The sequence below is a fragment of the Helianthus annuus genome, chromosome 9, assembly GCF_002127325.2.
Source record: "Helianthus annuus cultivar XRQ/B chromosome 9, HanXRQr2.0-SUNRISE, whole genome shotgun sequence".
In the NCBI taxonomy this organism is placed as follows: domain Eukaryota; kingdom Viridiplantae; phylum Streptophyta; class Magnoliopsida; order Asterales; family Asteraceae; genus Helianthus; species Helianthus annuus.
Window position 1 is genome coordinate 96,782,217 of NC_035441.2, and position 23,338 is coordinate 96,805,554.

The 23,338-nt window shown below is 34.8% G+C and overlaps 1 protein-coding gene and 1 long non-coding RNA gene across 5 annotated transcripts; both read right to left on the bottom strand.

Annotated features, from left to right (window-relative positions):
- Positions 1–92: 92 nt before the first annotated feature.
- LOC110877755 (sulfate transporter 4.1, chloroplastic) lies at positions 93–11,436 on the bottom strand. Its single transcript, XM_022125951.2, has 17 exons — positions 11,023–11,436; positions 4,443–4,491; positions 4,149–4,347; positions 3,901–4,069; positions 3,338–3,403; positions 3,140–3,247; positions 2,939–3,046; positions 2,778–2,843; positions 2,061–2,121; positions 1,844–1,971; positions 1,693–1,734; positions 1,457–1,573; positions 1,287–1,338; positions 1,058–1,196; positions 870–958; positions 716–792; positions 93–632 (listed from the first exon to the last, which is right to left on the bottom strand). The coding sequence occupies exons 1-17, from the start codon at positions 11,338–11,340 to the stop codon at positions 321–323; spliced, it is 2,100 nt and encodes a 699-aa protein (XP_021981643.1). The 5' UTR covers positions 11,341–11,436; the 3' UTR covers positions 93–320.
- Positions 5,605–10,978, bottom strand: LOC110877756. 4 transcript variants are annotated; one of them, XR_004865933.1, is made up of 2 exons: positions 10,009–10,978; positions 5,605–6,660 (listed from the first exon to the last, which is right to left on the bottom strand). It is a non-coding gene; the product is annotated as an uncharacterized LOC110877756 (long non-coding RNA). The 4 variants fall into 4 exon arrangements; XR_002557266.2 differs by having other exon boundaries at positions 5,605–6,664; XR_004865932.1 differs by having other exon boundaries at positions 9,706–10,978.
- Positions 11,437–23,338: the final 11,902 nt, after the last annotated feature.

The following is a 23,338-nucleotide window of genomic DNA, read 5'->3' on the forward strand; positions in this document are numbered from 1 at the left end:
ATGTACATGTAGACTAGAACACATGACTTGATGATTGTACCCTTTGATCAACACAAAAAAATGATCCGTCATATGCGAAATTGACATCCAGATTATCATGGACAATACAGAATCAAAATATTTAATTAAACTTATCAATTAATTACAAAAACATATCGCCAGAATCAATAGAATATACACCAATAATCACCCCTAGAACTGTGAGCATTCACAGCATGGAACTCGCATGCGCGCCCATGACAATAACTTACAGAAACTAACCCTAGAAAGAATTTTCTGGGATCACAAGAATATAGTAAAACTTCAATGCAAATGAATCTTTAATGAGATTTCCTTGACAACAACGGTTCCAGATGCGGGTCGGAATCTTTAGATGTTATGGAATCTCTCTGACCTGACTCGAGTTCAGATGCTGATAAATCCTCTTTTCTTTGTGTTCCTAATTTTTCTAGAAACCTGGAGGGAGATGAATCCAGTATTTTTGGTGGATCGTTTGGATTAGGTACGTGTTGGAGGCAAACTTGAAGAGCATCATGGACCCTCACGAAACACCATTCTTTACCGATTTGATCAATGAATCCAGATTTTGCAAGTGTCAATAGTACTTCTTTGTTCGGGTTGGCAATAGCTATCTGCATATCATAAAATCACAAGATTAGCTTCTATGAAACGTTTTTCCCCGATTTTAGCAATGTTGATTGTAATTTTACAATACCTGGATGTTTCTTGAGGTGTATTCTTGATACAATTCTTTTAGCGCCTGAACTGCACTGGAGTCAACATAAGTAACAGCTGAAAAAGACATTAAGATATAAGTATGTGATTAATAAATCTGTTTTGTTAAGTATTTAAATGGAAAAAGAACTTACGGGCCATCTCCAAGATTACAAAGTAAACTCTTTCAACTTCTGGCCCGCGTTTGCTAGACTGATCGACTACAATTTCAAACTCCCGAAGCCTGTAATTTATAAAATTATACTCAAAAGATTTTTAGAAAAAAAAAAAAAAAAAAAAAAAAAAAAAAAAAAAGATTATCAGATTTATAGTTTTCACTCACCTGTCTTTAATGTAGCTTGTATTGGCAAAATAGATAGGTGAATCGATTCGAACAATCACAATGCCATTGTATGTGTATGCTTCCGGATATTGTTGGATGTTCCTGTAAACGGTGGTCCCAGGAAGTCGTCCCAAAACCGCTGCAATCATACAAATTTATAAACATTAATCAATCAGAAAGAACATTTCATGCATTTTTTTACAAATAAATATATAAATAACAAGCTTACCAATATGCGGATTGGCCGATTCATGGATCACGAAAGCCAGAGAAAAACCAACCTGCATACCAAAACACCGAACAGTCAATCAGATTAATTGGCATGTTAACGGGCCAAAACCGTTAACTTTAAGAATGCGGCGGGGCGGTTTGGGCGGACCCACAAAAACAGTAGCTCACCCCAACAAGGACACCGATTTCAATGCCGAGGAACAAAGTTGTTGCACCAGTAACTGACCAAAGAAAAAAATCTTTCTTGTCTACCTTCCATAAAAATATAGCCTCATCGTAATCCACCTTTAACAAACACAAACAAAAATTAGGATCATCTGAGTAAGGAAATTAAAATAAATTATTCAAATAAAAAAAAAGACCAGAAGGAGAATGCATATAGTTCAATTATTTATAATACTGACCAAACCAATGACAGCAGAGATGACAATAGCAGCAAGAGCGCACTGCAAAAGCAAACAAAAAAAATACAAGGCTTAAATAGCAGGATAAAAATTTCTTAAGTTAAGGAGCACTAAAATAATTTAACTATGATGTCATAAATAAATAACATACCTGAGGTATAAATTCAAATAATGGTGTCAAAAACTGTAGAGCACAGGCCATAATAACGCCCATGATGATTCCGGATAAACCAGTTTTCGCACCACTTTCATGATTAACTGCTGACCTCGAGAATGAACCTACACAACAATACAGCATATTCAGTAGGAGAACTAATAAAAAAAAGTGTGACGCGATTTCTAATAGTCATCAGATTGCACGAGCTCACCTGTTGACGGGTATGACGAAAACATGGACCCACATATATTAGCCACACCAAGGCCAAATAACTGTTAGAAAGCAACAATATATCAGCTATCAGTTTTCTGTCACTATGGTCAGGGCTGCAAACAAACCAAACGCACAAGACCTTGTTCGTGTTCGTTTGTTAAGAAAATATATGTGTTCACGAACTGTTTCATTAACACTTATCGAATGAGATTTTATGTTCATGTTTGTTCGTTAAGGAAATGACGTGTTTGTGTTCGTTATATTTTGGTAACGAACGTTCATGAACACAAACGAATACAAACTAATGTTCATGAAGACAAACGAAACATAAACATGCGTTCATGAACAAAATATAGAATACACTGAAACTTATTAAATATTTTATTTGTCGGAATTTTGAAGTAATCAAAATAAAATATAAAAAGTAAAAACAGTAATGAACTATCGAACATAAACAAACACAAGCACGTGATCGAACATAAATGAACGAACGCGGCCTCTGTTCATGTTCGTTCGTTTAACTAAACGAACGAAATTTCTTGTTCATTTTTGTTCATTAATTAAACGAACAAACACAAACAAACTTCCGGCCGAATGGTGCACGAACGGTTCGCTGAACGTTTGGTTCGTTTGCAGCCCTAACTATGGTTATACATAATTAAAAATCTATAAAAAATATAAACTTGTTGGTCTTTTATTTCGTTATATATCACACCTCTTGATTTGAGTCAAGTTCATATCCATTCTTCGCTGCCAGGGCTTTAGCAATCCCCACAGATTCCTGCAGTGTGGACGTATAGTCATTACATGGTTAAAATAATTAATAGTAAATGATGATTATATATTTATATTTAATTACAGAGTAATCGTCTTTACCAGTATAGCCACACCAGTAATGAGGAATGCAGTGGGGATTAACGACTTGACGTAACTAAAGTCTTTCGGGATGGAAAACGGTGGAAGCCCTTGAGGTATATCTCCCACCTGAAATATAGTTAGAATAATGCTTTATTTTAGAAAATTCAATTCCAGTATTTAAAAAAAAAAAAAAAAAAAAGCTTCTCTCATAATTCTCACCAAAGAAATGGAAGAGGGATTGAATATTTTCACAAAGGCTGTACCCAGAACAACAGCAGTGAGGGGACCCCCCGCTCGCAAGAACCGCAAATTCTTTCTTGTTTTCCCCTGTAATTGGAGCCATTAAAATTAATTTAAAAAAAAAAAGAAACTCAAGCACAATGGATAAATAATATTAATTTGTAAGAAAGTGTGTACCAAATGCTTCATGACCAAAATAATTGCTAAGATAACAGACCCCATCATGAAAGGGGGCCATTGGAACTACAAGAAAGGAAATTTTGTTAATGATTAGAAATTGTAATTGTGAAAATATAACTATATAAGAGATAATAATGGTGGACCTCACATGAATGATAACAATTTCATACTTGAGTTTATGCATTAGTGGATATTAGTTACAAAATTCGAGTCGCCCCATCACCAAAAGGTTTAACAGAATTATACGAAAAATAATTATTGCTGCTTAGACTACAATTAATAATAAATAGAAATTAAAGAAAATGATGTGTAGAGATATTGGTGGAGCCTGTTTAATAACTTCAAAGAAAAAAATTATAATTAAACTGGAATTTCGACGGTGAAAGTGAAACCATACCACAAGTGAAAAACATGCAAAAGCACTAATAATGTATACAATGAATACATAATGACTGTATAATATGTCTCAACTTATTCATTCTTACAAAAAATTCCAAGTAAACCCCAATGATCTATCAAAAACACCAATAAAATATAAATGCAGGTGAAGAACACGATACCTGATCGGATCCGGAAATTATGCTATTGACCAATGGAATTATTTGGCTACTTCTGTCCACATCATATCCTAGAAAATATTTAGCTTGTGATAAGGCAATAACGAAAGCTGAAGCAGTTGTAAAGCCAGAAATTACAGAATGGCTGATAAAGCGAATGATCCATCCAAGCCTACAAATATTAAGAGAACCTCCGTAACTATAAAAGTTGTTTAATAGTTGATGCTAATTCGAGAACACTAAAAAAGTACCTCAAGAGCCCCATTGTGCATTCTAGAATCCCGACCATGAGTGACAACAATATTGCGAGTTCTGTATATAACTCAGAGGATGAATCAAAGTTGCTTAGGACATTAGAGACCAGTAAAGAAACCAATGCTACTGGGCCGACTGCCAACTGACGTGATGACCCAAATATGGAATACACAAATACAGGCACTAATCCAGTATCTGAAATGAAGGATAATAAAAGAAGAGTTACACTGATCTTGTGATCACAATATAAAACAAGCTTCTAAAATGTAAGAACCATATGTTTAGCTTACAAAGTCCATATATCGGTTGGAGTCCAGCTAGCTTTGCATACGACATAGACTGCTCATAGAAAGAAAGAAAAAACAAGGGATCAAACATAAATGTTGGCAATATAGTTAGTTATCTACGATAAGGCAAACATTTCCTCTAACCAGCCAACATTAGGCAAATAATGCAGTTATTTAGAGTCTTTCGATATGGGGTTGATCCAAGAGCTAGCAGGCTCCTAGCTGGACCAACTAGACAAAGGGAAACATGGCGGAAAAGGCCCAATAAAAAGAGCTTAACTCGGACTACGAGTGTAGTAGCGGGGCCCATAAGTAGTGGACAGAAAAGTCTTATCGATCCAGATCATGTGGCAAATGGTCATTGTCTCATAGGCGGTTTGGCCCAACTGCCGGACTTGAATTTCATTTAGATCTCTAATTTCAACACCGAAGACTTTAGCCATTTCAAGATCTTTCCATTTAAAATGTGTAAATCACATATTGCCTTAAATTACGTGTTTATTTATGTCTTTAGTTCCGGTGGTTTTTCTTTTTTTTTTTTTTTTTTTTGAACCGCAAATTTGGATCACTAACGGACCACTAGAGTATCATCGTGTCACGAGCGAAACCAGCCGATTATATCCATCTCCACTGGGCAATAATGTCTATACACCAGTTCAGGAGGAAACCCAATAAATCTATAAAAAAAACCTCTTGTGGGAATCGAACCTCGGACCTAATGGCTCCTAAGCCTTATCCTACCCCAAGATGCCACTAGGCTACAGTGCCATGGGCCTTTAGTTCCGATGTTCAATTGTAATATGCCTAGTGGAGATGGATATGATCGGGTGGTTCCGCCGGTGGCACGATGATACTCCAGTAATGATCCAAATTTGCAGTTCAAAAAAAAATAAAAATTGTAAATTTGTAATTAGTACTTGCCAAATTTAGAATCCCCTAAAAAAATGTATAAAACCTAGATTCAATAGATCTGAATGCAACAAATTTCATCTATAACTTAATCATATTAACAAATTATTCAAATTATCTGAAGCAACGAAACACGATTGGATACTATCCAGCCAATAAGTGCATCAGGATCGAACATAAACAAGAAAAAAGTCAACTCTAGTCTTGTAGTTGTAAAGAACTATGATATGAACAGAAAGACAGGAACACACAGAAATAGCGACGAAAAATGTGACGAAATCTTATTTATCCAACCCAAAGAAATTACCCCCAGAACCCACCTGAGATCTTACAAACAGTAAGACCTCTCAAACAATTCAAGATACAGAGATACCGGTGAAGATCATCCACCGATGATCATCAATCTCAGAAATATAATCTCTCTAACGAATGAGAGATAATACAGCAAACTTGAACGAACAATAACAAACCCTAATTTGGGATCAAAGATGAAAAATAACTTTGTGAAAATAAATATCTCTCTTCAATGTGGGTGGGCAGAACACGCTGCAAATATGGAGAGCATAAGACCTGCATCTGTTCTTGAAGGAACTTTATCACCCATCGCCACATGTAGAACTGGTGTAGTGTCTATTTATATAGCCATAATCAACTCTGGGCCACTCAGCTCCGGCCCATCAGCAAACAACTTCCAAGCCCAGCAACTACATCTTCATGACTAAGTACTATATCTTTAAGTCATGATCCAACTCAAGTCCAGCCCATGATCAGTGGTCAGCAGCCCATGAAAAATAAAACTCAAAACAATTAGAAGGTATTTATATGCATAATGTGTTTTGACATTGAATTGAAAAATAGAGACATATGTTTCAACAGCCCCCCTCAATTTAATAGGCAAAACACATGAACCATATTTGGCCAAACACATACAGTTAAAAATAAACTGTCACATAAACCTCTATTTACTTTTCAAACTCTTTTCCTTTTGTTTTAAGCAACTAACCAACGATTTGAAGCCTTTGACAAAAAACCATAGAAAACTAAAAACCTTTCGATTAACAATAGCAACTTAAAAAAACTCCCCTAAACAAAATAGTAAACACTGAAAAGACAATGCTCACTGGCTTCATTGCACTTCACATAATGAGGTTGAGGAAGCAACCCTTTTAAAACACATCAGACAGCTGTTGTGTGTAACCAACCAAAGCTATATGCAACTCATGAAGAAAACTGAATAACAACCAAATTTCATGCGCAGCTGCACACATGCCTCTTCGTACAACTGGAAAACATCATCAGCTCCCTTGTTTACCTTACTTGATATAAAACAAAAGGCAAACCCATAAGAACAATAAAACAAAATAACAAATGTAAAATATAAAACTGAAATATTAAACTATTATTTTTAACATCCCCTCTCAGTTTTATATTTTAGAACTTGCAAAATCAATATATGAATTCCTATTGTTTTTACAACCATAAGAACTCACATACTATCAAAATCGGCCAAAAAAAAACTAACAACACTCGTACATATTAGGAATGAAGACAATAAACAGAGACTGAAAAATAGACAATCAAGATGGAGTCATTTTCCTGGACCTTAGAAGATACCATCCCACTCTATTTTCCTAAACTGTAATTGACTAGTTTACTATCTATCATACATACAAATAACACGAATAGTCTAAACAGACCAACCCATAGAATATCATCAAACTCTTCTTTCTTACTCACTTTTAGAGCTTTAAAGATACATTAGAAAACAATAATTTTCAACCCAGAAAATACATTTCAACATCTTTTCTCAAACAATTGAGAAATGAAATGAAATGAGATGAAATGAAATGTATGAAACGAACCATAAAGACAAAACATGCTCACTTGTTAAAAATACATAAATTTCAACACAACGATTTAGAGCTTAGCCAATCTTTCTTGAAACACTTTTGGAATATGTAATACAACAATAAAATTCCAAATCACAAGTAGACAAGTGTTTATTTGAAAAGTTTTTTTTTTAATTAGAACCACCAGAATAGTCCATTACTTTGGTGTTTTAATGAGAACATAAACCATGTAGAGAACACCACAGAATAGGATGTAAAACTCAACACTTACGAATTTTCCCAAAAACTACAAGACGGATACAAACATTTAACCCTCAAAAGCTATGAAATACGCAGAGACAAGACTGATACAAAAAACACGGAATCATCTTATATAGACAGTCAAAAAACAGTTAATCAGATGAATACATATTAAACAAGCGTAAACAAATGAAATCGGCAAAGAAGAAGAGGGGATCGAAAAGAAATTCCTTGAACAGACTCCTTTTGATGCTTTTAAAATGCTTGTTGAAGATTACTCTACAGTTGATGAACACAATTTCATCCTCACCAATCAGGAATCTCTGGAATATATTGGACCAGACTTTGGTAATGGCAATTTCGATACCACTACGTTGGACTATTTAAACCAGAGAAAGCAACCAAAGAAGAACAAAGAATGCATAAAACCCTTGTGACGTTGACTACAGCAACCGAAAACAATAGTAACGTATCTATTTTGAATAGTAAACTTTAAATCCACAACCAAAATAAGGAAACATACCACCAGACAAAAATCTTCATGTAGAGCAAAAAAAAATGATATATTGTTAAAAAATGAATCACGCAATTCAACAATAATATCACAACCATATCAGATAAAAAAAGTCACAATGTCATACATCTATAACATTCAAAACATAGCTGGACAAAAAACATGTCAAAAAACCATACCAGTTAACGAACGCATAAACTTCTTAATGAATAAGTGAACTCTAAATCCACCATCAGTTAATGAATTAGCGATGCACCAACAAACACATATAAGAACTTTCTATCACATTAGAAAGTAAAACAAATTAGAAAACGTGTTCTAATTAACAAAGAATTCATAGAATTCTATAACCAAATCTGATTCATACATCTGATCAAACAAGAAGGAATCACAAGACTACAAAAACACGACCAGAAACATATCCGATAAAACAAAAAAGTCACATGACTTCATAACCATATTTGAAAGACAAGACTTGTGAAGAACATAAAGACTAATTTGACTTGATCAAAAACTTTTACAACTTCACAACAAATACCGAATCACAAGATTCAAGAAATAAGTCTCATAACAAGGGGAATTTGACCCATATCAGACTATAAGACAACCAAAGACAAACACAACCAAACAAATTCTGATTGAATACAAAATCATATGATTTGCAATCAAAATCAAATCTCATGCAGAGAAAACATACAAGGCTGTGAAAAATACTCAAGAACAACATTGACGATTCAATTGATTAGAAACATACTAACCACACGGTTAGACTAATCATAAAACAAGACTATTGACGATGCGAAATTTTTCGATGATCAAGACAAACCTGAATTACATAATTCAAGACAAAAAAATTCTCAACATATAGATCTCATAACTAGGCAGACACAGACATCAAGAACAATCTTGACAAAACAACTGATTAGAGAACACTCAAACCACATGGTTCGACTAACCATACAACAAAAGACAATAAGACAAAGCGCAGGAGACACTTCGACAGTCCAAAACAGAATTGAATCACATGATCCAAGATAAAGGTTCACACCACACAAATCAACACATTTTCAGGGCTAAACTTGACGAAAGCACAAGATCATATAACCACAAAGTAGAATATTACATGAGAATCAAACAACTAATCATGATTGAAAATACAGGACCATACAATGAACATACAAGATTCAAGTGATATAACAATGTCCTAGATTGAAACAGTGAACAGACCAATCGAACAGATTAATGATTATAAGCAATGAAAACAGATCAAGATTAATGACGAAACTAGACAAGTCACAAAACCCTAAATACCAGAGAAAAACGAAAAATAAATGAACAAAACCAAACACAATAAACTGATATGTGACAATAGTTTATGAAGGACTAACTTGATACACAAATACAAATTTGTGACAAGGGTTCTCAACAACTTGCCTAAATTCAAAAAATATCCGTTCAAAACTCTAATGTTCAATAAAAACATTTTTTTTTTGTTGTTTTCTCAAAACTCAGATCTCATGCTCAAACAAAAAACAAAACAAATACACTCAAGACAAATTAAGCACCCAAGACAACAAACACAGATTATAACCAAAATATACAAAAATTACAAACATAGCTATAGAGATACTTGAGCATTTATTAGAATATTTTGATACAAATCTAAATAAAAATGAGATTTACGAATAAACTGACACTAGATCTCACATACAAATCACTAACACAATGATATTATAAAGAACTAGCAACATACCCATCTTGACTACACACACCAAGAACAATACTCAACCGATAGTAACGCAAACAAACAACAACAACTAAGCAGACTGTGTCAGAGGTCAGATTCCAGAACCATCACTCTATAGGTGCCTGGACAAGTATAACACAGTTGCAAGAACAACCAAATAAGAACCACCTGTAGAAAGAGACAGATATAAATGCAAACACAATTACTCAATCAATTGTCGGTCCGACTACCCCAGTAACAGAATGCCTATGACACAAAAGATCCAACGAGAACAACAATTTAAAGAGATAGAGATAAGAAAGATCTCACATATGCGTTTAATTCCCTCCAAGTAGATCTGATTTGTAACCTTCTAGGGTTACAAATTTCAGATCGGAAAAGAAGTCTATAGATCGCAGATTGAGAGGAGATTTCTTCTACGGCAACCATCAAACCCTAACTAGGGTTTCGCGGACATCCAAATCTTGAACAACACACTTTCCAAGGAATCAATTTGATTTGTTCTTCAGGGAAAGAATAACAGATCTACCACCAGTCTTCAACAACACCGATCTAACCCTAGATCTCGCAGCGGACACTCAATAACCAGGACTCAAGAGCTCACAGAGCTCTGATACCATGTAAAGAACTATGATATGAACAGAAAGACAGGAACACACAGAAATAGCGACGAAAAATGTGACGAAATCTTATTTATCCAACCCAAAGAAATTACCCCCAGAACCCACCTGAGATCTTACAAACAGTAAGACCTCTCAAACAATTCAAGATACAGAGATACCGGTGAAGATCATCCACCGATGATCATCAATCTCAGAAATATAATCTCTCTAACGAATGAGAGATAATACAGCAAACTTGAACGAACAATAACAAACCCTAATTTGGGATCAAAGATGAAAAATAACTTTGTGAAAATAAATATCTCTCTTCAATGTGGGTGGGCAGAACACGCTGCAAATATGGAGAGCATAAGACCTGCATCTGTTCTTGAAGGAACTTTATCACCCATCGCCACATGTAGAACTGGTGTAGTGTCTATTTATATAGCCATAATCAACTCTGGGCCACTCAGCTCCGGCCCATCAGCAAACAACTTCCAAGCCCAGCAACTACATCTTCATGACTAAGTACTATATCTTTAAGTCATGATCCAACTCAAGTCCAGCCCATGATCAGTGGTCAGCAGCCCATGAAAAATAAAACTCAAAACAATTAGAAGGTATTTATATGCATAATGTGTTTTGACATTGAATTGAAAAATAGAGACATATGTTTCAACAGTAGTCAAACACGTAACTAACTTCAAATTCCGATTAATACCTGAGGAACAAGCATAACACCGACGGTAACGCCGGCGATGACGTCAGGCTGTAGATTATCGCGCCAATTATAGCTACGAATCCACCTGGAACACGGAAGGAAAAAATCGATCCAATCGACCGGCTTCATCCGCTTCAAATTCGTTTTCCATCGCGAAAAGGACGTCGTGGAGGAAGACGACTGCGGCGGAGTATCGACGCCGCCGTACGGGTGCTGCAACGGTATGACTTTGATTGGACGAGAAGTCGCCGGAGCTCTAGACATGGTTGATGTTGTTGTGAGGTCAGAGAGACTGGAGGAGGCGTAGGTTATCTCCATGCGCACCCCTGGTGCACGTTATGTGAAGCTGCTCTACTCTGGTTCTGGTTTGAAATACGAGCTGCGGTTCCTGCGATAACCACGAGTTTTTTAGTTTTTTTTTTTTTAATCATGTGTTTTAAGTCTATTTTGATTTGTAAAGTTTGTTACGTCAAGGATTTGTGGGTCCGGTTGATTATAGTTTTCTTAACTTAATTTTGTATTAAGAGAAAATTTTAAAATTTTACCATCTCTAATTTGACACTAGAGTTAATAAAATATTGAAACATGTAGAAAAAACGAGAAATTTATTTACTACGTCTACGTTCTCAAGACGCGGTAGCTAATAGTGTTTTTCAATGATTGGATCAAATGGAGCAACTGCCTGATACTCCCTTATTCGTTTAATAAATTTACGATTTTATCCCGCTTTAAAATTACGATTTTGTCATCACTTCAAAATTATGTTTTTACCTTAACTTAAAAATAAATTTACGCTTTTGCTCCCTGCTAAAAATTTCAATTTTGTCATCGGTTCAAAACTACGATTTTCCCCGTTTAAATTTACACTTTTGCCATTAATTTTTTTTTCTTAAAATTACGATTTTGCCATCAATTCAAAATTATGTTTTTACCCCCACTTCAAAATAAATTCACGCTTTCGCTCCCAGCTAAAAATTTCAATTTCCCCCTCAGTTCAAAATTATGATTTTGCCCTGTTTAAATTTACAGTTTTGTCATTAGTTTTTTTTTTTTCTCACAGCCAAGTTACGATTTTGCCCTTAACTTGAATTTACATTTTCTCTATCGTTTTTGTTTGTTTTCCTGGTTAAATTACAATTTTGCCCACAGTGTAAAATTACAGATATGCCGGCAGCTGCCTAACACTCCCTCATTGGTCCATTTAATTTACGATTTTATCCCTTAATTAAAATTATGATTTGTATTACGTTTTTCCCATCGTTTTAGTTTTTTTTCGTAAAACTATAACAGTTTTTTGTTTGTATTGGCTGACTCCGTTTAATTTTTTTCGTGTTAAGGAGCTGTCTAACACTCGCTCATTAGTCCTTAAAAATTACAGTTTTGTCCTGGGCTGAAAATTACGGTCTTATCATCGTTTTATTTTTTTCCTAGCAAAATTATAGTAATGTTTTTCTAATTGATTGAGAATTATTCAGTTATCATCCCGCAACACGGGCGAGACATCAACTAGTAATTCAACAATCACTATATTCCTTTCCTTTTAAATGAACAGTAGATACGATCAAAGAAAGCTTTTTTATTTGGATCAGAAGCTAATTGGAATTTTGTAATTTAGAATTCGAGAGATGGTGTGATTCAATATTCACGACCTTGTTGTGTAATTGTTCTAGGGGTTTTACAGTTTCTTACATGCCCGCGTTAATTTTTTTATATAGAAGTTCCATCATTAAAAAAAATAGAAAAGTTAGTTACTTCTTGGTGAATTTTCATTTAAGATTTAGACGATGATATTAATTTAGGTTCAAGTCTTGTCTATTATGGTTTATTTTGCTTTCAACAAATTCCAAATTATAGTAATTATATTTAGTTTATATGGTTTCTCAAAAATAACAAGGTTAGGAATTAAAGCTACAAGTTTGAGTACTAATTAATTTACAATTTTATAACGTGTTTGGACATTAACACTAAATTCCGTTACCATTAAAAAACCTTGTTAGAGATAGATTTATAAAGTTTGAAACTTTGTTTTCCATCAAGTGAAATGTTAAGTTTGTAGCAAAACTATAATTTTAAATGGTTATAAGGTTTGAAACTTTATTTTCCATCAAGTGAAATGTTAGCTTTGTATGGAAAAGATAATTTATTTGTTTGTTTATTGAATGATTTTTGGATTTAATACTATGTTTATTAAGTGTTGTGTATCCTGTCTAAAACAAAATGTATTTGGTTAAAATGCATGTGCAAGATTTACCATATGTTAATAATTTGATTTAAATGCACATTAAAAAAAGATCTTGTCGGCTGGAGATGGATGGCATGTTAAGATCTAATGACGTATCCGGACTCTATTCCTAACCACATTCATTTCATGTATGGTCTCCTGTTTTTATTTTATTATTAAAGAGTTAATTGCTCGGATGGTCCCTGTGGTTTCAAGTTTTTTCACGTTTAGTCCCCACCTTTTGAAAATAGCAGATATGCTCCCTATGGTTTGTCATTTTGTTACTCGGATAGTCCCTGAGTAGATGTCAATTAGTTTGAAAATAGCAGGTATGCTCCCTATGGTTTGTCATTTTGTTACTCGGATAGTCCCCAGAGTAAATGTTGGGGGACTATCCGAGTAACAAAATGACAAACCATAGGGAGCATACATGCTATTTTCAAAAGGTGGGGACTAAACGTGAAAAAACGTAAAACCACAGGGACCATCCGAGCAATTAACTCATTATTAAATTCAAATTCAAATACTTTATGAAAAAACAATTAATGGTAGGGTCATATTATTGGCATACCTTGAGAAATTACATCGACACCTTCAATACGCATCGAATAGGCCTATATGATGCGTATTAAGGTTGGTTCAAATTTCTAGGTCAGTCAAAGGCTGACAGTGTCCCCTTATAAAAAAGTAATACGCATCGTATAGACCTATACGATGCGTATTGAAGATGTCGATTTAATTTTTTTCATTTTGCAAGGTAGTTTTCTGTCACGTGGTAACTTTCTGTCACGCGGCAGCTTTCTGTCACGCGAACGAAGAGGCAGCACTTTGGATTTATCGAAGCTGTAGAATGAGATCCTCCACTGTTGGTCTTCAAACATCTAGGAAACATTATTTGAGAATACCCCTGAATTTATCGAAGCTGTAGAATGAGATCCTCCACTGTTGGGTTATCAACTTTCAACCCCATTTTCTCTAAATTTATCGATTCTGTTTTTCAACGGGGTTGTAATGTAATGATTCCTCTCAATTGAATAGACAGACACTTGCTTCATAAGACTCACTTGAATCGTCTCGGATGTAATAACAGTATGTTTAGGTGTTGTTTGTTTTTGCAGACATAAATTGTCTGCAAGCTGATTTCATCTGTTTTCATGTCTGCAACTGAAGATGTGGTTTGAAGCTCTTCAAACTGAAAATATAAGACTGCTTGTTTTTATAAATTGATATCGTCTGTACAAACATGAACTTTGTTTTATTTTCCATATCCACAAGAATTAAAAACTAAACCTAAAATTCAAAAACAACACAAACTTATCTGAATTAAGTTGCATATAAACATTACAAATAAAAGAATTCAAAGAGGGTATTCTTGGAATTATTAAAGAATCACACTTGTGGAGTTTTTGTGGGGTGGAACGAAGAAGATAAAGATGTGGAAACACAAGATATTGAACCGATTTTGACTATCATTCTTGGTGGGTATGGTGAAATTGAAGTCAATATTAGATTTTTAGAGGAATTGGCTGAGAAAGAAAGGGAATTTGGAGAAACCCATTTGAGAAGAATCGATGATTCTGAGAAGAATCGATGATTCAGAACAAAGGGAGATCTCGAAGAGAGAGAGAGAGAGTGTGTGAGAGAGATCGAAGAGAGAAAGAGAGATCGCAGATGAGGATGATCGATGATGATGTTGAAGGTTGATGGCAGCCGCGACGGTGGTGGTGGACGACTGAGGTGAAGATGATGATGAACAGGAGTTGTTGTTCTTACGGCAGTGGTTGTAACACTCCGCATTTTCGCACTTTCTTATTTTAGCAATACGTATTGTACTTTCCATATTTAGACGCTTGTACCCTCTTTGTAATCTACTTTCGTTCCGTTTGTAATTCGAGACTATTGATCATAATGAAAACGAAGCTAATCATGTTTGTATATTCATATTAGACTTATTTTTAACTGTTAATCAATTTCTCGTTTGAACGAAATATTATTCAAGAATTCTTGATTCTATATTTATCGACACTTGATACTCGTTAATCTAGTTAAAACTCTTAAAATAATGAGACTCGAAACCTTCATGAAATGAATAATCGTTTAAAGATTTTTATTCGTTTATAAATATGGTTATTTACCTATCATATTTTATTTAATTAATTAAATTAATTAATTTTACTATTTAAAAGTTTATTTTTATAACATCTAGTTAGTCTCGTTAGATATTAAAGTTAGTTTTTGTCAAAAAAAAAAAAAACATATTAAAGTTAGTAAACTAACTTAGTTAGTTTAAACTATAAAGTTAGTTTTCTTTTTAAAACAATATAACTTGGTTAACTAAAAGTTCAGGGGTGATTTGTGTAATTTCTGAAAGTGTAAAGTTGCAGGGACTCTTTGTCTAACTTCTGAAAGTATAATAAAACAAAAAAAATAAACAAAAGGCTGAAGACCGCGGGACTTGAACCCGGGTCAACAGCAACAACAAACACAGGCATAACCGCAGAGCCACGGCCTTCACATCGAAAGGAACCCGGCATTCAATTCATTTAACAACTCGCGTTGGCCCACATGTGCAGCCGCGACCAGCCCCTTCCCCGCTCGATTTTTAGCGCGAATAATATGATTTTTCGGAGTTTAAACTTACTTTGAACATTAACTATCCAACCACCAACTAACCTAATCATTCCCTATAAATACCAAGTGTTCTCCAAGCCATTTACACTTTTCAAATCACTCTAAACACTCTCAAATCCTCCCATAATCAGCTGCAAATCTTAAGTTCGAGCAGAAATACCAACCTTCACAAAAGTATGCATAACTCTCTCATTTCTTAACGGTTTTCATCCATTCTTTTTCCCACTTGCTTGGAACAACCTTAGGAACATTTCCAGAGGTTTTACCTGGAAAACCAAGCCCTGTAATGTCGCCAAAAAGTCTCCAAAGTGGACTGTTTGTTTCTGATTTCGTTTAAACTTGTTAATTGTTGGACCCAATATGGCCTTAACAACTTCTTTTTACGTAATATGGCAAGTGATTTCAGTATATGTGAAAAAGATGTGCGGAAATGGAAATCAGACTTTCAAGAAACAAGACCTACAGAATTATCAAGTTTATATCACTTTGAAACAAATTAGTTTAACAAGGTGGTTGTAAGATTATTATCTAATACAAATGAATCTTGATTTCTGTGGGTGAGAAGAGCAGTTGGAGTTTGAGTGTTTGTATGTGAATACTAAGCTTCAAACTCAAGTATCTTCTGCCTCTCGAGCCTTCTATTTATAGACGGTTGTGGACATGAATAAACAATTGTTTATTCATGCAGTAAGTCCTGCATAAAGTAGCAATTTGACATATTCATTGAATCCATCGTTCAAGTTGCATTTGTAATCATGAAAACCAATAATGTCATGCTTCGGTCATGGGTGGCAGGATAGAGTTGTGATTTTAGACAAGTGGGTCTGTTATCAGAATTTCTGATAAGCCACTTCATCAGAAATTCTGGTGAACAAATCATCAGAAAGTTTGATGATCAGAATTTGTCAGAAACTGATGATATTTCATCAGAAATATCATCAGATCCATCAGAAACGACCTTCTCTGATAATCCAAATCAACTCTTTATCAACTTGAGATTCTTTGTAGTAGATACTTTGCTTTTTAGTTGTCCCAACTATTTTTCTTCATCTTGCTGTGTTCTTCAAGACTGTTATCTTCTTCAGAGATCCAGTTGATTGAGATTTTCTTCAATACTTACAAATAAAGTTTCCTAACAGTTTCCCCCTAAGTATTGTAAGAAAATGAACTATCTCTATGTCCAAATGTAAACAACTTTTAACTAATTCTTGAAAAAGAAAGATCAAGTGACTATGTCCGACAGACATAAAGCATAAAACATAAAAGTTAAAGCATAGACCATCCAACCATTTGTAAAAGAAACAGAAAAACAAATTCTAAATATTGTTCAAAAAAAATTTCTATCTCATCAATTCATTCAATTGATCTTCACTCCACCTCTGTGTTTGTCTCCTGGTTTCAGCTTCTTCTTGTGATCAATTATCTTTTGAGTTGCCTTGTACATCGATTTGTACCATTCTCTTGCTTCCATCCAATCTTCAATGCAATCTTCAATTTTCTTTCTCAGCTGCTCATTGTTCTTTCCTTTCATCTTGAGTTGCTCTTGTTTCTCATTTATGCAGTTTCTTATATACTTTAAAGTTTGGTTTGAGTACCTGCAAATTTCACTGATTCTGAATAGAGCTTTCTCATTATGAGCATCTTTGAAGACTGCACAGATTTCTGGTGTGTCAAAGATTGCACCAGTTCTTGCTAATTTTGAAGAGATTTCAGCTGGAATAATTATGTTGGGTGGAGGTATTAACACCTTAGTGCTATACTCGAAATTGATACACAGATCAAAGTATGCTAATGTTGCTCTTTTGTATAATTTTGCTCCTGCATTTTTAACACTGTCAAGGGCTCTCCTGATCACTACTGAACCACCTTTCCATTCATCAGTGATGTTCTTCATCTTGACTATGTCCATTGGATGAATTTCATCAGCCAGGTCTGCATCAGTAACTTTTTGAACATCTTTGTCTTTTCTGACTAGGGTGTACTTGTTTTGACTTTCATTCCCTAGTAAGCCTCCTCCAGTAGTCAAAGTATCAACTCTTTCAATTGATACTATTGGATTGATCAATTTGTTGTGCAATATCACCCAGCTGCCGTTTTTTCTTTGTTCATAAATACCTTTACTCATTGGTGAGAGTGGCCTTGTTGGGTTGTCTTCTGGACCTTTCCAATAGTAGTGCTTCAGATGTTCTTCTGGATACATGATTGTGTGTAGATCACCTTCCAGCACTTCTGATTCTTTGATGTTACCTTCTGAGTCTTCTCTCATTATTTTTCTTGGCCTTTTTGAAGAGGTCACTTCATGTTCCATTCTTCGCTTCTCTTTTGTGTCCATCCTTAAGCTAAATTCTGTTTCTCCAGTGATGGTTGTAGTTGATGGTTGAGCTAAAGTGTATTCTTTATGTTGGAAACTTGAAGTGTCTGGCTTTGATATGCTTGGTGGAGGACCCATGGGTAACTTTTGTTTATCTGGTGGTGGACCCATGGTCTGCTTTTCTTTTTGAACTGTTACAGCTTCTGTTTGCTTCATTTGTTCTTGTTGGATGGTTTCTGGTTGATGTTGGGGACTTTCTGATTCTTTTGCTTGTCTTTCTTGTGGAATTGGAGCCTTTAGTTTATGAAGATCAACTTTTGCCAGTGTTGCAACATTGTATTTCAATCTTTTTACTAGCAAGTGAATGTTAGTAAGAGCTTGACTGTTTGTTTCTTCTTGCTTCTTTATCTTCTGAAACTCCTGATTTTCTTTATTTCTTTATTCACTTAATTCCAGTACCAACTTTTCAAAAGCCTCAGTTAGACTGCTGTTGTTGGCTCTGAGAAGTTGTATTTCTTCAAGAAGCCTTTCATGTGCAAAATGCGGTCTATATAAAAAACTAAACCTAATCTAGACACCCTAGTTTTAAATTAATAAACTAAGACTCTCTAAATGCTAGACCACTGACAGGCAAGTGTACCTATCGTATGTAGTAAGCCTAATGAAGTCCGAGTATCGAACCCACGAGACACTAGCGACGCTATACTAGACTCTGACTCAACTAATTACTTAACTGGTTTATTTGGTTTTGATTTGAGGTTTTAACTAATTAAAATAAAGGAATTAACTAAGACGAACTACACTACCTAGACGCAGGCTGAAGGCTAATAAGGTGAAATCAAGGATGAGAAAGTACTACCCAGGTTTGGAATCCTATTCGTGACTATCGGTTTTCTCTCGGCAATGGTAATTATGATGGAACCAGGTTCTAATAATATGGCACTCTAAGACTAAAGACAGGTTGAATCTCCTCCCGATCTCATCAACTTCTCCTAAGGTCTAAAGGTCAAATAAAGCTCACTGGTATAGGTTGGATCACCTCCCGGTCTCTCCAACAATACTAAAGTACCCAAAGACTAGATCTCCTCTCGGTCTCACTAATCACAGTACACCCTAGAGTGCACGGGGTAACCTAAAAACACTTGACAAGACTTAGGAAAACAAATAATACTAGGCCATTTAGACAGATCACCTCCCGGTCTCACTGCACCTAAATATCTAGCACCAAAGACAGTCCTAACTATCTATCTCCTCCCGGTCTCAAGAATAGGTAGAACATTAAACTCCTCTAAATTATCAAACAACGTTCCTATGGAATACGTGCACCATAAACCATAAACTAGTTACAAACACAAAGTAGGTAACCTAACACGCATCTATACATGAAAGACATTCACAAAGACACATGAGGAACGATTGAACGATAATAAATTAGAATAAAGCACGCACACACATCTAGCCAATTATTATTAGGTCTTTTACTTTAATATTAATCCATCAATAAATTACTAAAACCGAAAGATTACCGATTAAAACAAATATTCATCACAAACCCGGGTAGAAAAATAAGTTTAGCCAAGAAACATAATCAAGAACAAGAAACAAATATCAAACCATAAATAATCCATAGTATCAAGTTTGAGAAACAAAAAGTAAAAACAAACTGAATAACTAACGGATTTAACCCGATTCTTCGATACAGCTTGATTCTTGATCCGTATGACTTCTTCTCCTCTCTCTTCCCTTCAACCTTTTCTTTCTTGCGGCACTTCACCTTCTGCCGTCTGTTGATTGTTGTGTTTCTAGAAAATAATTAATTGGCCACCCCCCTTACACGTCCAACATGGTGTATATATATAATTCCTTTAGGGTATGCAGTATAATCCACAATAGACATGTTTCAAAGCCCAAATAAAACAAACCAATTCCCCTTCCTAATGTCGTCGAAACTATGCATGGTGGGTCAGTTCCTTCTTATTTTGGGCGGCCCACTATTGTTGATGATTTCGAATAATAGCCCAATTCCTTATTCTATACGTGTCCTCCAACAATAATAATTGTCATACCCTATTAATTGTTGTTATGATATATGACAATATATTATAAGATGCCCTTTTTTATTCCTCCCTTTGCCAACCATCTATCAGCCATCCCCCACACCAATTAATAAATAGCCAACATTAATAAATATATGTCAGCTTGTTTTAGATAACATAGAGATAGCGGGTTCGGCCCACTCGAGAAAAATAGCGGCAATTTTAATTCAGTCACTGGCGTCCCACTCTGCCCAACTGGCTGGTTATTTACTTATTATTTATTTTCGCTCCATTTGCACCAGGACCTGACAAAAAAACAAAAGAATATAATATAATACTAAAAACTATAAAAAACAAATAAAAACTATACAAAAAGTATACACTTTACACGGGACAAATATGTGTATTTTACCACACATCAGCCTTCCTGAACTTGAACTTTCTCCTGCAGTTGCAATCTCTGTCATCTTTTTCTTGATATCATGCAGTTCTTTAAGAGCTTTCTCTATTTCTGAAGAACTTCCTTTGTTTTCTGATGACTTTTGTATTTCTTTGAGAGCTGCACTATTTTCTTCAATTTGTTTCTGCACAGCTTTGACAGTCTCTGATAGAGCTTTGACTTCTGATTTTTGATTTCTGATTTCTTCCAGTATCAGATCAAGTTTTTCATTCATGACTGTTTTCTCAGTAGCAGCTTCATCTTCAAGTTCTTTATGAAGTTGTTTTGGAGACATAGATGGTTGTTCTTGGAAAGTGGGAGAAACAACAGATGTTTCCCTTCTAACACCAACAGAAAACACATTTTCTGATGTTCTGAGGTTAAGAGGATTGGAAGTATCCAAATTCTCTGTTTCCTCACCAGAAATTTGAAACAAATTCAAGTCCTGGTTTTCCTCACATCCTTGAACCTTTTCAGACTCTCCATGAGTTGTTGAGAAACTTTTATTTTTCTCATCCAGGTTTCCTTGATCAGTGAACTGATCTCCACCTGTTGTTACCACATTTTCCTCCTCACAGAAAATGGGTCTTTTGTTTCACTCACATTTTGTTTTGTAAAAACAGTGCTTCTTTGTAATATTTCATATCTTGGTTGAATTGATTCATCAGAATCACTTTCAGAAGTATAAAATATTTTGAGTTTAGATTTTGTTGCACCTGTTTCTCCAATATGTGAGCCTTCAGCATGATGTTCTTCTGTTGCATGAGTCATATGCACATCTTTATCAGCTGGATGTGGACCAGATTCATCCTGGTGCTCTATTCTTGGTGTGCTTGATTCTTCTGCATCATGCTCCATGGGCGACACCTTTTCAAATCCTTCTTTTATTTCTGCTTGCCTACTTAACATTCTCATATATTCTGCTCTGTATGATGAATTTTCTGGTACAAGATCCATCATATTTTCTGGTAGAACAGGTACATCAAAGTCTGACTTCCATGACCCTGCAGCACTCCAAGGTCTCATAATTTCTGATCTCCACATATATTTTGATTTTGGAGTTTGGAGATTTCTTTCAGAAAAAGCATCAGAAATTATGATGGATAAAAATCTGGGAAATGGTAGATGTGAATCTATCTTTCCAGTTTTGGTCAGAATTGATCTTTTGATCAGATTAAATATTTGTGTTCCAAAATCAATATTCAACCCAGTTATAAGGCTGAACATGATTGTTAGAATATTCATATTTATCTGATCCGTACCACCGATCTTGGATGATAGACATTTATTCAATATTTCCATCAATACTTGCCAGAAGGCAGGTAGCTTGTTCCTCTTGAACTCGTTGATTTTTGAAATCTTCGCCTTGCATCCCATTATAGCATCAAGTTGTTCAAACATGTCTTCTTTTGGTGGTGCATCTTCATACTCTTGATTTAAGGGTAGTTCCAAACATTCCCTTATTTTCTCTTGTGTGATTTTGATGAAGATATCTTCCCATACATGTGCTGTTAGCTCCATATTTGTACTATGAGCTTCGAGAGTGTTTACAACCTGTTGTAGCAATCTTTCTGGTACCTCTCTGGTCTTTGTAAGAGCATGAGCTATTGGGCTTCTGATCAGAAACTCAATGAGAATTTGACACTTCATATCATATTGTTTGATATTGGTGTTCATTGCTTCATTGTTGTTCTTCAAAGGAAGATATTCAGCTTTAGTGATTAGGGGAACAGAGTGTTCAGCTGGAGGTGGACTGTTGTTTGAGGCAGCCATTTAGGATTTGGGTTTTTTCTTTTGAAAAGGGTTTTTAGGGTTTTGAGAATTGAGATTGAAGATGGACGTCTCTGTTGTTGGAGGGGATATATATAGTGAGCTCAGACAGAGATTTTTGAGTGTTTTTCATGGGTTGTTTGTATTCAAGGTGTTTTATGACACCTTAATGATGTTTTAATCTTTTAAAGACACAACCGTTTTTGAAAAACCCTTGGTTTATCTCTAATTTAATGTATATCTCATTCAAGACAATTAGAGATTCCAACGATTTTTAAAAGATAAACACTAGTATCCAACTTGCACCTTTTTATGTGGGACCCTTTTTTATTTCAGAATTGGTCCAATCAAAAGCCTTTTCTTCAATTGAGTGCTTTCCCATGTTGTCCTTTTAATGATATATATAAGATCTCTAAATGTTTCATAAAGAGTTGAATTTTCCTATATTTATATCATCAGAAGACATTTGATTCATTTATAGGAGTCTGAATCAAAATTATTATATATATATATATATATATATATATATATATTTTAAGATGAGAGGGAATGAGTGGAGTCTGATAAAATTTCTTACCTTGATCTTGTGAACTCCGCATTTTTGTTCTGATGTATCAGGAAGTCTCTTTCATATAGCTTGTTCTAGTCCTCAGAAAAAAATTGAAAGAAACATATCTAAAAATAATCTAGATTTTTTTGTTTCTTTGCATCTGATTTCTGATGTTTTAATGAAATTTCTGATAAATTTTATCAGATTCTGATGATTTATCACATCCTATCAGATTTCATTTGATTCTTACCATATTTTCCTTGTTATCATCAGACAAGATTTCTTAGTTCCCCCTGGACCTATTGACATATTTAACTAACATTTAATTAAGAAAAACTGAATATATTACTGAACAAAA